A 10,114-nucleotide genomic window follows, 5' to 3' on the forward strand; every position below is an offset into this window, starting at 1 on the left:
GTCCCTGCGATTGGACCAAATTCAGAAACTATGTTTAGAACACCAAGAGGAAGACCTGCCTATCATACATTTCAAGAAACATTGTTTACTTACAGCTTTTTATTTTAGTAGCAACAATGGTAAGTAGCAGGTGAAAGGAACATTGATTACTTCAAGGAAAAGCTTTCTGTAAAAAGCAGTGAGGGGAGTTTGTTCGGCGGTTTTGAGGACAATGGTTTTACCACAAGAAAGAGAAAGACCAACTTTCCAAGCAACCATAAGAAGCGGAAAGTTCCATGAAATGATCTGTCCAGCAACACCTTTCGGTTCATGCAGTGTCTGGACATGATAGTTTCCATCAACTGGAACTGTTAATTAGTCCATGAATCTTATCCGCACATCCTACACATCAAAGCAAACTTACTAATAAAAGCAAGAAACTTTTATAATATTCTCAAGATTTTTGTGTGGTATACCAGCATAGGAGCGAAACAATCTGGCAAGCACTAGAATCTCTGCTTTTTTGGCTTGTTCATAGGTCTTCCCATTGTCCCATGAATATCAACATTGTCCTTCACCTTTCCTGAAAACAAAACCAAGATAAGTCCATATCACATTAATTTCATAACTTTCAATACTCGAGAACAATATATAATATTACACATAAGAGGTCATCTTTTGGCCAAGGTCCACATCAATGGTCTTCCTTGCAGCTTTCACCGCCTGGTTGATATCGTCAGTGTCGCCTTCAGCTACGTCTGCAGTGACTTTCCATGTGCGTCGATGAAGAGTCAGGAACGTCTTACCTAAACTCCCTATCCAAAACCAAACATTAGTGCTCATGGAACCTGAATCTCAAAAGTCAAAATTTTCCTTTGTTATTCCGATGTTTATGAATGAAAACTTTAACTCACCAGAAGCAGAGTCTACGAAGTTCCCATGATGAGGAGCTGTGTGTAAGAAACTTGAAGCGACAGGCTTATTCTTCAGCTGCAAAGGAGGTTCCAACTATAGGAGATTCCAACTATCCATACGATCTTAACTTCATGGTAACAATTTGTTCCTGCAAACCAAAATGTTTTAATACATCATTGCCACAGATTCACACATCAAAGAATCTAACTTTCGGTCTACCTTGAATTTTTCTGCTTGATTGTTGTAGCATACTCCACACTTTGTTTAAAACTAATCAAGAAGCAGAAGCTAACACCTTAACGCACTGAAAATATAAACGACCAAAGAACACACAGATTTCAAAGGAGCCAAACCTGAGCTTGCGCAGCCTCAAGTCACCGTCTTGCGAGAGCCAGGAACAGCAGAAGCAGCGCGTCTATCATCAATTTGGCAGCACGCTCTGAGGCAGCGCGTCTATCATCAATTTGGCAACAGCAGAAGCAGCGCGTCTATCATCATCCCTTTTCCTTAACAAAAACAAAAAATTTAAAAGTCATAGACCCAAATCAAACGGAACATATGGGACTGAATCTCTGTGAAATTTGGAATACCTCTATGAAATTTCCAAACCTATAATTAACCATAAATATAAAAACCACTCAATAAAATTAAATATATTATGGTTAAGATAATAGGTGATGGCAGTTTATATTGGAAAAGGAAGGCGAGGGAAGATGAGGAGGACAATCTTTTCATCATTGAGGAGGATATCAACCCATTAGCTCCCTTCTTATTAATATAGATTAGGTGCCTCCGTGAAAACGAAAGCGTGACCACCAGCTGCGAAGAACTCGACCGGCTGAAAGCTGGTCGCCATCGTCCCTAGAACAAAATATGTTTCTGGATCGATTGAAAGCTTCCAGTGAGAGGAGTGGATCACGCAAAAACTCTGAGTTAAGAACAGATTAATGGAAAGCTGAGGCGATACGGAGATCTGAACGTCGATTTAAGTTTCTGGAAATTGTGTCAGGGAAGTAAGATAGCTAATAATACGCGGGCTTAACATAATATTGGGCTTAATAACAAATTTTAATAAAAGTCCAGTTCGAATAAGACCGGAATTACACAGATATAGTTGGTTTGCTGAGGCTACACCTGTCCAAAAACGCTACCTCCTCTTTGCTGATGTGGCAGCCTGTGGTGAGAGAAAACCCTTCTTTATTACTCCCTCCGTTTTTTAATATAAGTTGTTTTAAAGCTATGCACATAGATTAAGAAAATCATTAATTTTTTATATTTTCAAAACAAAAACATCATTAATTATTTACCTAACCACAATTTAACCAATAGAAAAATAGAAGATATATTATCATTGGTCAGACAACATTAATTATTAATAAATGTTACATAAAAAACCGAAAACGACATAATTTGGAACAAAAAAGTTTTTCTAAAACGACTTATATTTAAAAACGGATGGAGTATTATATATAGATAGATAGGTAAGTTAAATGTTATTTCGTAGCTGCGGGTTGCCTTTTCTTAGCTGGATGCAGTCTATTGTGATTGGAAAAAGAATTATAATAAATGATTAGTTGACGAAAAATGTTAATGGGTTTGGTAGGAAGGGGTCACCTTTGGTCACCCCTCTTTATCTTTGGTACATTTAACCCATCAAATGCAATAGACGTGGAGGAAAAATGCCCATTCACATGATTTATAATTTTATATGATAGACCATGAGTAGGACCACTTACATTATTACATTACTCGCAATTATATCGTTATCGCTATCCCTACGGTGTACATTCAAACAAACTCACTTTATATATATTTTTTCCTTTTTATCTCTATATAAGTCTACGTATTAATATAACACTTTTTGTACTTATAATCATCAATTTATTAATACAGGCAAACACTGTGGCATTGCTTTTAATTAACTCAACTATCAATTCGTCTTATTTAACCATAAAAACAATAGAATTTTCTTTGTATCACGAATCGTGACTACTATACGCAAATGGCATTGACACATTCATTAGTGGACATGGAAATCATATACTAGTTAACAAATACAAGATTATACTTGTATTTCCAACACAACACCACTCTTGGCCTTCTCTTACCATGATTTTGTTGGTGGAAACATAATTCGATTATTTTCATTACAATGAAGAGATCAAACACGCTGATATATATGATGATGAACATCAAGGTGAGGGAGTCACCATGGGCATAAAATCACTAGCAGAGGAAGAAGATATGTGAGAATATCTACAAGGAAGAAAACTATGAAACCATGCGTGAGGACAGTAGTAATTAGGTTTGACAAAGAACTCCGCACATTCTTCAATAGATCTTTGTCCTGGGAAGAAAGGAATACAGTTATTCCTAACATCAAGAACACCTCTTTCAACCAAAATCTTACACCATGGCCCCACGTGTGTGAAATAGTTATCAGACAAGGAAAAGTTGACAAGATTCTCTCGGAGGAACATGCACACTGCATCTGGGATTGCCCCAAACAAGAGATTCCCAGCAAAGTTGAGCTGCTCCACTTTCTCTAGACACATAAGTGAAAGGGGTAAAGGACCTGTGAGCTTATTTCCACTGATATCGATAACTGATGCTCCCTTGAGTAACCCAATTTCGTAAGGGATACAACCAGTAAAGTCGTTATTCAAGAAAAGTACCTCGGTTAACGTTGTCATAGATCTTAGGATGCTTCTCGGGAGAGGACCGTTGAACTTATTGTCTGCTAAAGTTAGAAAAAGGATGTGACTATCGCCAGGTATCTCCGGGAGGCTCGCAGTAAAGGTGTTGTCATTAATGAAGAGAACGTCGAGGTTCTGACCAAAGATTTGTGGTGGGATTGAACCGGAGAAAGAGTTGAAACGGATGTCAAGAAATGTCAAACCAGGCATGCCAACTACCGCGGTCGGAAACTGACCTGTGAATTTATTGTTGCTGATGTCGAGTTCGTAGAGATACTTGAGATTAACGATCTTGGAAGGGACAGTACCACCAAAGTTGTTTGAATTTGCATGAAACAGAGCTAAGTCTGGGAGTTGATCGATGAATCCTTCGATGGAGGGAGCAAAGAGCTGGAAGCCATTGAAATCGATTGAAGCGACAGTGACTGCGGTTTTGTTGTCCGGAGGATTGTCACAGTGAAAGCCTCTGTAACTGCAAATTTCTGAACCTATCCATGTCTGTGTTACCTTAAACGGGTCGAGGGTGATGAGTGACTTGAATCCCTGGATCACTGGGTACACCACTTCAAGCCTTTTGTCTATAAAAGTGAGTCTTTCTTCTTCCCTGCTTCTTGTATCTTGTAAAGCGAGGGCGCCAACAAGGAAAATAGCCAAAAGAAATGGATTCTTCATCTTTGCAGCAGAAGGATATGTGTTTGAAATGAAAGAGATGAGTCAAAACAAAATTTCTTAGACAATAATCTTAGTTTTTATTCTGGTATCATGATTTATAAATTTCTCCGAACAGGTTTAAAGTATCATAGTGTTATTGTGTTATTTTGTAATGTAGTGTGACTAGACGTGGGACCCACCAGTTAATTTGAGGAACTGAAAAATTAAATAAAAAATTTATATATTCATTTATCCATCCATGAAAAATTTAGTGGAAAAAATGAAACCCACCTATTAATAATTTGACAAAAGATAAGATAAAAAAGAATATGACGGCTAGGGTTTTGGGAGGCGATTTTGAAGTTTTGGGTGAGACAGAAAAGGATGCTACTATGGAGGATATTGGAGAGAAGGAAAGGCCACCGGGCTCTTTGCTCCCTCCGGATGCTCCTGGCTCTTGGCTGAAGAAAGTTGTAGGAGGCAACGCGGGAGGAAGGCCTGTCCCGGAGGAAGCTGTGGGGGAAGAGTTTGTGGAGGCGAGATTGAGATTGGAGTTTCTGAATGGTGAGGATGGAGAACCGGTGATAACAATAGGAGAGGAAGTATTAACGGCTATGAATAGTCTGTGGAAGAGATGTATGATCGTTAGGGTTTTGGGAAGGAACATTCCGATCACGAACCTTAATAGGAAACTAAGAGAACTATGGAAGCCTAGAGGGTCGATGTTTGTCATGGATCTTCCTAGAAACTTCTTTATAGTACGCTTTGATTTAGAAGAGGAGTATATGGCCGCATTATCAGGGGGTCCATGGAGAGCTTTTGGCAGCTACCTTATGGTGCAAGCATGGACTCCTGAATTTGACCCACTGAAAGACGAGATAGTTACGACTCCAGTTTGGGTTCGTTTATCACATATCCCAGTAAACTTCTATCACAAGACGATACTGATTGGTATAGCAAAGGGACTAAGGCGCCCGATCAAGGTAGACGGAACAACGTTGAATTTCGAAAGAGTGAGGTTTGCGAGAATCTGTGTGGAAGTGAACCTCAACAAACCACTAAAGGGGTCAGTGATGATAAATGGTGAGAGGTATTACGTTTCTTACGAAGGAATGTCAACCATATGTTCGATATGTGGGTTGTATGGACACCTCGCCCATGCATGTCCCAAGAATGTTACGAATAGGGTACCTACTCCGACACCTACTCTGACACCTGGACGAGTGATTATGAATCATGAGAGTACTGAGATAACAAGAATGGATGCAGAATTTACCCCAGTGAGACAGGCGAGGAGAAAGCCTGAGCAACTAAGGCATATAGAGGGTCCCGCGCAAAGTAAGGATGGAAGAGGTATGGTCGGAAGTAAAGCAAGGGAGATAGGCAATGGTGGTGGTACGGTGGAGGAAGTGCTAGTATCAAATAGGTTTGGAAGTTTGGAGGAAGAGGGAGACAAGGAGGAACTTAGGGATGATGTGGGAAGAGTGGATGAGAATAAAGAGAACGAAAATACTGTGAATTTAAACTCGGAAGTCTTGAGTAGAGTGCATGGGAAGGCTATAATGTTTGGTGCAACTAAGGAGGCCAAGTCATTTGCTGGAACGGAGAAACAAGGGAATCAACCGATAAGTCGATAGGGCCCTAAGGAAAAGAGAGCGAGTAATCTGAAAAGTCTAAAGCTCCAGAAGCCCAAAGCAAAACATGTTGGGCCTACACGAGGACTTGTTTATGGCCCAGCTAGAGGAGAGATTGAATTGTCGGTGAACGGAAAGAGATTGCGAATCGAAAGGGAAAGTGTTGGCCGACCCGGCGGTGCTTTCGCTGGAGATGGGGAGTAGGATGAGAATGAGAAACACTTGGATCAAGCTTCTGAGCGAAGGAACAATCAGGCACAATTGGCACTACCGGAGATTCCACATCTTGACGAAGTGGAAGCTTGTAGAGGTCGGTTGGGAGAAGAACTGAAGGGTATGGAGGCATAACAATTTGCCCCGGTGATTTTAAGTTTGGATTATAAATTTTTGATGAAGTGCATTCTTTGGAATTGCCGGGGGGCAAATAAACCTCAGTTTCGTAGATCGATAAGATACTTGGTGAAGAAATTTAGTACAGACATTCTTGCCGTTTTTGAAACTCATGCTGGTGGAGCGGCTGCGGGCCGAATCTGTCAAGGACTGGGCTTCGAAAACTCGTTTAGAGTTGATGCGTGTGGGCAAAGCGGAGGCTTATGGTTGCTATGGAGATCGGAGATAGGAGAACTTGAGGTGGTCAAGTCTTCTGATCAGTTTATTTATGCTCGAGTGGGGAACGAAACAGAGGCGATTAACTTGATCGTTGTGTATGCTGCACCTACACCGAGCCGTCGGAGAGGTCTATGGGCGGAGTTGGGGGAGGTGATTCATAATGCGGTTGGTCCGGTATTTATTGGTGGGGATTTCAACACGATTGTGAGATTGGATGAAAGAAGTGGTGGGAATGGGAGATTATCTGAAGATTCTTTAGCTTTTGGTGATTGGATCAATGATATGTCACTCATTGATATGGGATTTAGTGGGAACCAGTTCACATGGAAGCGAGGGAAGACAGAAAGCACATTTGTCGCTAAGAGGTTGGACAGAATACTATGTTGTCCTCAGGCTAGACTCAAGTGGCAGGAGGCAAGAGTCTCACATCTACCATTCTTGGCTTCGGATCATGCCCCATTGTACTTACAAATTACACCAGAGACTCAAGGCAATGCGTGTAGACGTCCATTTCGATTTGAGGCGTCTTGGCTGAAACATAGTGAATTTCAAGATATGCTAACGGCTTCGTGGGATCGAGAGATCGGGACTAGAGAAGCTTTGGAGCGACTGGGAGTAAAACTTCGAAAGTGGAACAAAGAAGTTTTTGGGAGTGTTCAGAAAAGAAAGGAGATGTTAGTTGTCGAAATAAAAGAAATCCAGACGAGAATTGAGCAGAGTCAAACTGATGAGCTGTTGGTGAAAGAAGGTGAACTCCTTAAGGAGTTTGAGATAGTTCTTGAACAAGAAGTGGATCGTTTATGGAGATAGAAATACAAAGTTTTTTCATACGTCAACAATTATTAGAAGGAGGCGGAACAGAGTGGATATGTTGCAAAAGGAAGATAATCGTTGGGTTTCAGATACTCAGGAGCTGGAGGAGTTAGCGGTTAGTTACTTCAAGAAGTTATATTCGTTAGAAGGGGTTGATACTGAATCGCAGGGCCTGTCGGCAAGAGGTTTTGTAAATCTTTCTAGTCATGACCAGACTAGCTTAAATAGACAGTTTTCTGCAGAAGAGGTGGAGAAGGCGGTTAGAGCCATGGGTAGTTTTAAGGCGCCTGGACCTGATGGTTTTCAGCCGGTCTTTTATCAAAAGTGTTGGGAGACAGTAGGTGCTTCAGTGGTCAAGTTTGCTTGCCTCTTTTTTGAAACTGGTAAATTACCTGAAGGTTCCAATGATGCTCTGGTCGTCTTGATTCTGAAAGTGTTGAAACCGGAGAACATCACACAGTTCCGACCGATTAGTCTATGCAACGTGTTGTTCAAAATAATCACGAAGGCTATGGTAGGAAGACTGAAAGAGATCATGAAGAAACTGATTGGTCCTGCTCAAGCGAGTTTCATTCCAGGCAGATTGAGTGCAGATAATATTGTGGTGGTTCAGGAGGCTGTTCACTCGATGAGAAAGAAGCAGGGCAAGAAAGGTTGGATGCTCCTAAAATTGGACTTGGAGAAAGCTTATGACAGGGTTCGCTGGGACTTCTTGGAAGACACATTAAGGGCAGATGGTTTCATCTACATGGAGAAGTGTGGCGATGGGGATAAGGGAAGTGATTGTGCCTGAACATAGTTGGGTGATTGGTAATGGGAGAGATATTAAATTTTGGACGGATAAGTGGCTTTCAGATTATTCACTTGATAGAGTTGTGATTGCGGAGCTGCCAGAAGGATACGGGAATATAACAGCTCGAGAAATGTGGCTGGAAGGCGGGGGTTGGAACCTCACGAGAATTGCTCCATTTATAACAGAGGAGACACGGCTGGAGCTTCCAGCAGTGGTGGTCGATGTGGTCACTGGGGCAAAGGATTGTCTATCTTGGGGACAAACACCTAGTGGGAAATTTACAGTAAAATCTGCGTATAAGTTACTCACACGAGATGAATATCCAGGGCCAAACATGGAGAGCTTCTTTCGAAAGATGTGGAGTGTGGCAGTCCCTGAGAGAGTTAAGGTGTTTCTTTGGTTAGTTGGGAATCAGGCGATTATGACAAACGCAGAGAGACATAGAAGGCATCTAAGTGGGACTGATTTGTGCCAGGTCTGTAGAGGACGTATTGAAACGATCCTACATGTACTTAGGGACTGTCCAGCGATGACAGGAATATGGAACAGATTTGTCCCAGCTAGGAAGAGACAAGCATTCTTCTCGATGTCTTTGTTCGAATGGCTCTACAAAAATTTATGTGATAATGATACCGGGAGTGGGAATCCTTGGGCCACGCTGTTTGCTTTAGCGGCTTGGTGGGGGTGGAAGTGGAGATGCGGTAATGTGTTTGGAGAGAATCGGCTTTGGAGAGATCGTGTGAAGTTTCTACGAGACTTGGCCAAAGAAGTGAGGTTAGCAAAGGAGGTGGAACGGGGGAGTATTCATAGTGGCAGCAGAGTTGAAATAATGGTAGGATGGATGCCTCCTCGAGAAGGATGGATGAAGCTTAACACTGACGGAGCATCGCATGGAAATCCGGGGCTGGCCTCTGCAGGAGGTGTAATACGGAATGTTGATGGTGAGTGGTATGGTGGATACGCTCTGAATATAGGGCGATGCTCTGCTCCTTTGGCGGAACTATGGGGAGTCTACTATGGTTTGGTGATTGCTTGGGAGAAAGGTATAAGCTGATTGGAGTTGGAAGTGGACTCTAAAATGGTGGTGGAGTTTCTGACGACAGGGATTGGGAATACTCATCCGCTGTCTTTCCTGGTACGACTGTGCCATGGCTTCTTGACAAGGGACTGGCTGGTCCGAATAGTTCATGTGTACAGGGAAGCAAACCACTTAGCTGATGGTTTGGCTAACCTGGCTTTTTCATTACCGTTTGGTTTTCATAGGTTTGACATTGCACCTTTAGAGGTTGTTACGTTATTGCGTGAAGATGTTGATGGACCTCTACGGCCACGACAGACTCGTTTGTAGTTTGATTCTTGTTCTTTAATAAATATTGGGAGGCTTTCTCCCAATTTCTTACCAAAAAAAAAATAATTTGACAAAAGATTTAACATAACTCGAATAATATAAAAACAAAAAATTTACCTTAATTAGTTTTCTTCAGCATGATTACCCATTATAGTCTAATTATTTTTTTTGTCACGAAAAATAAGTTAATGTTGTAGAAAACAGTTGAAGATTATATACTTTTAGTGTTACAAAAAGGTTATATTTTCTTCTTTTTTTTAATATTTTAATCAGCTTTTTGTTATTATTAATATTGTTGTAATGTATATACTTATATTTATTTTCACTTAATAAGAAATATATAGAGTTTTATATGATTTGTTTTACACTTTTGTTTTGATGAAATATCAAATTTATATTGAAAAAACTAAAGAATGAGCATCTAAATGATTATGTGTATATGGTGTGGTTTATCTATGTAAAACTATAATGTTAGAAGAGATAAACTCAACTTACACGCTAGTCTGCTGCGTCAAATTACTATACGCTGCAGTATAGGAAGAATGAGATATTTTAATTTTTCTTTGAAATTTTAAATTATAACTTAGGGATTTAATATGGAATTTTCTGTTGGATTGATCTAAAATTTATTTATATTTTTACAAGTAAACTATTTTTAAATTTTCTTTTTATTTTG

The 10,114-nt window shown here is 40.5% G+C and overlaps 1 protein-coding gene across 2 annotated transcripts; it reads right to left on the reverse strand.

Moving 5' to 3' along the window:
- Positions 1-2,872: 2,872 nt before the first annotated feature.
- On the reverse strand, positions 2,873-4,385 carry LOC103865221 (uncharacterized protein At4g06744). 2 transcript variants are annotated; one of them, XM_033279226.1, is made up of 2 exons: positions 3,570-4,385; positions 2,892-3,437 (listed from the first exon to the last, which is right to left on the reverse strand). In XM_033279226.1, the coding sequence occupies exons 1-2, from the start codon at positions 4,260-4,262 to the stop codon at positions 3,087-3,089; spliced, it is 1,044 nt and encodes a 347-aa protein (XP_033135117.1). In that variant the 5' UTR covers positions 4,263-4,385; the 3' UTR covers positions 2,892-3,086. The 2 variants fall into 2 exon arrangements, with proteins under 2 accessions (XP_009141268.1, XP_033135117.1); XM_009143020.2 differs by having other exon boundaries at positions 2,873-4,383.
- Between the last annotated feature and the right edge of the window lie 5,729 nt (positions 4,386-10,114).

The sequence above is a fragment of the Brassica rapa genome, chromosome A09 (genome assembly GCF_000309985.2).
Source record: "Brassica rapa cultivar Chiifu-401-42 chromosome A09, CAAS_Brap_v3.01, whole genome shotgun sequence".
In the NCBI taxonomy this organism is placed as follows: Eukaryota; Viridiplantae; Streptophyta; class Magnoliopsida; order Brassicales; family Brassicaceae; genus Brassica; species Brassica rapa.

Coding starts and splice junctions, on each gene's coding strand:
- LOC103865221 (XM_009143020.2), bottom strand. CDS start 4,262: ATGAAGAATCCATTTCTTTTGGCTATTTTCCTTGTTGGCGCCCTCGCT.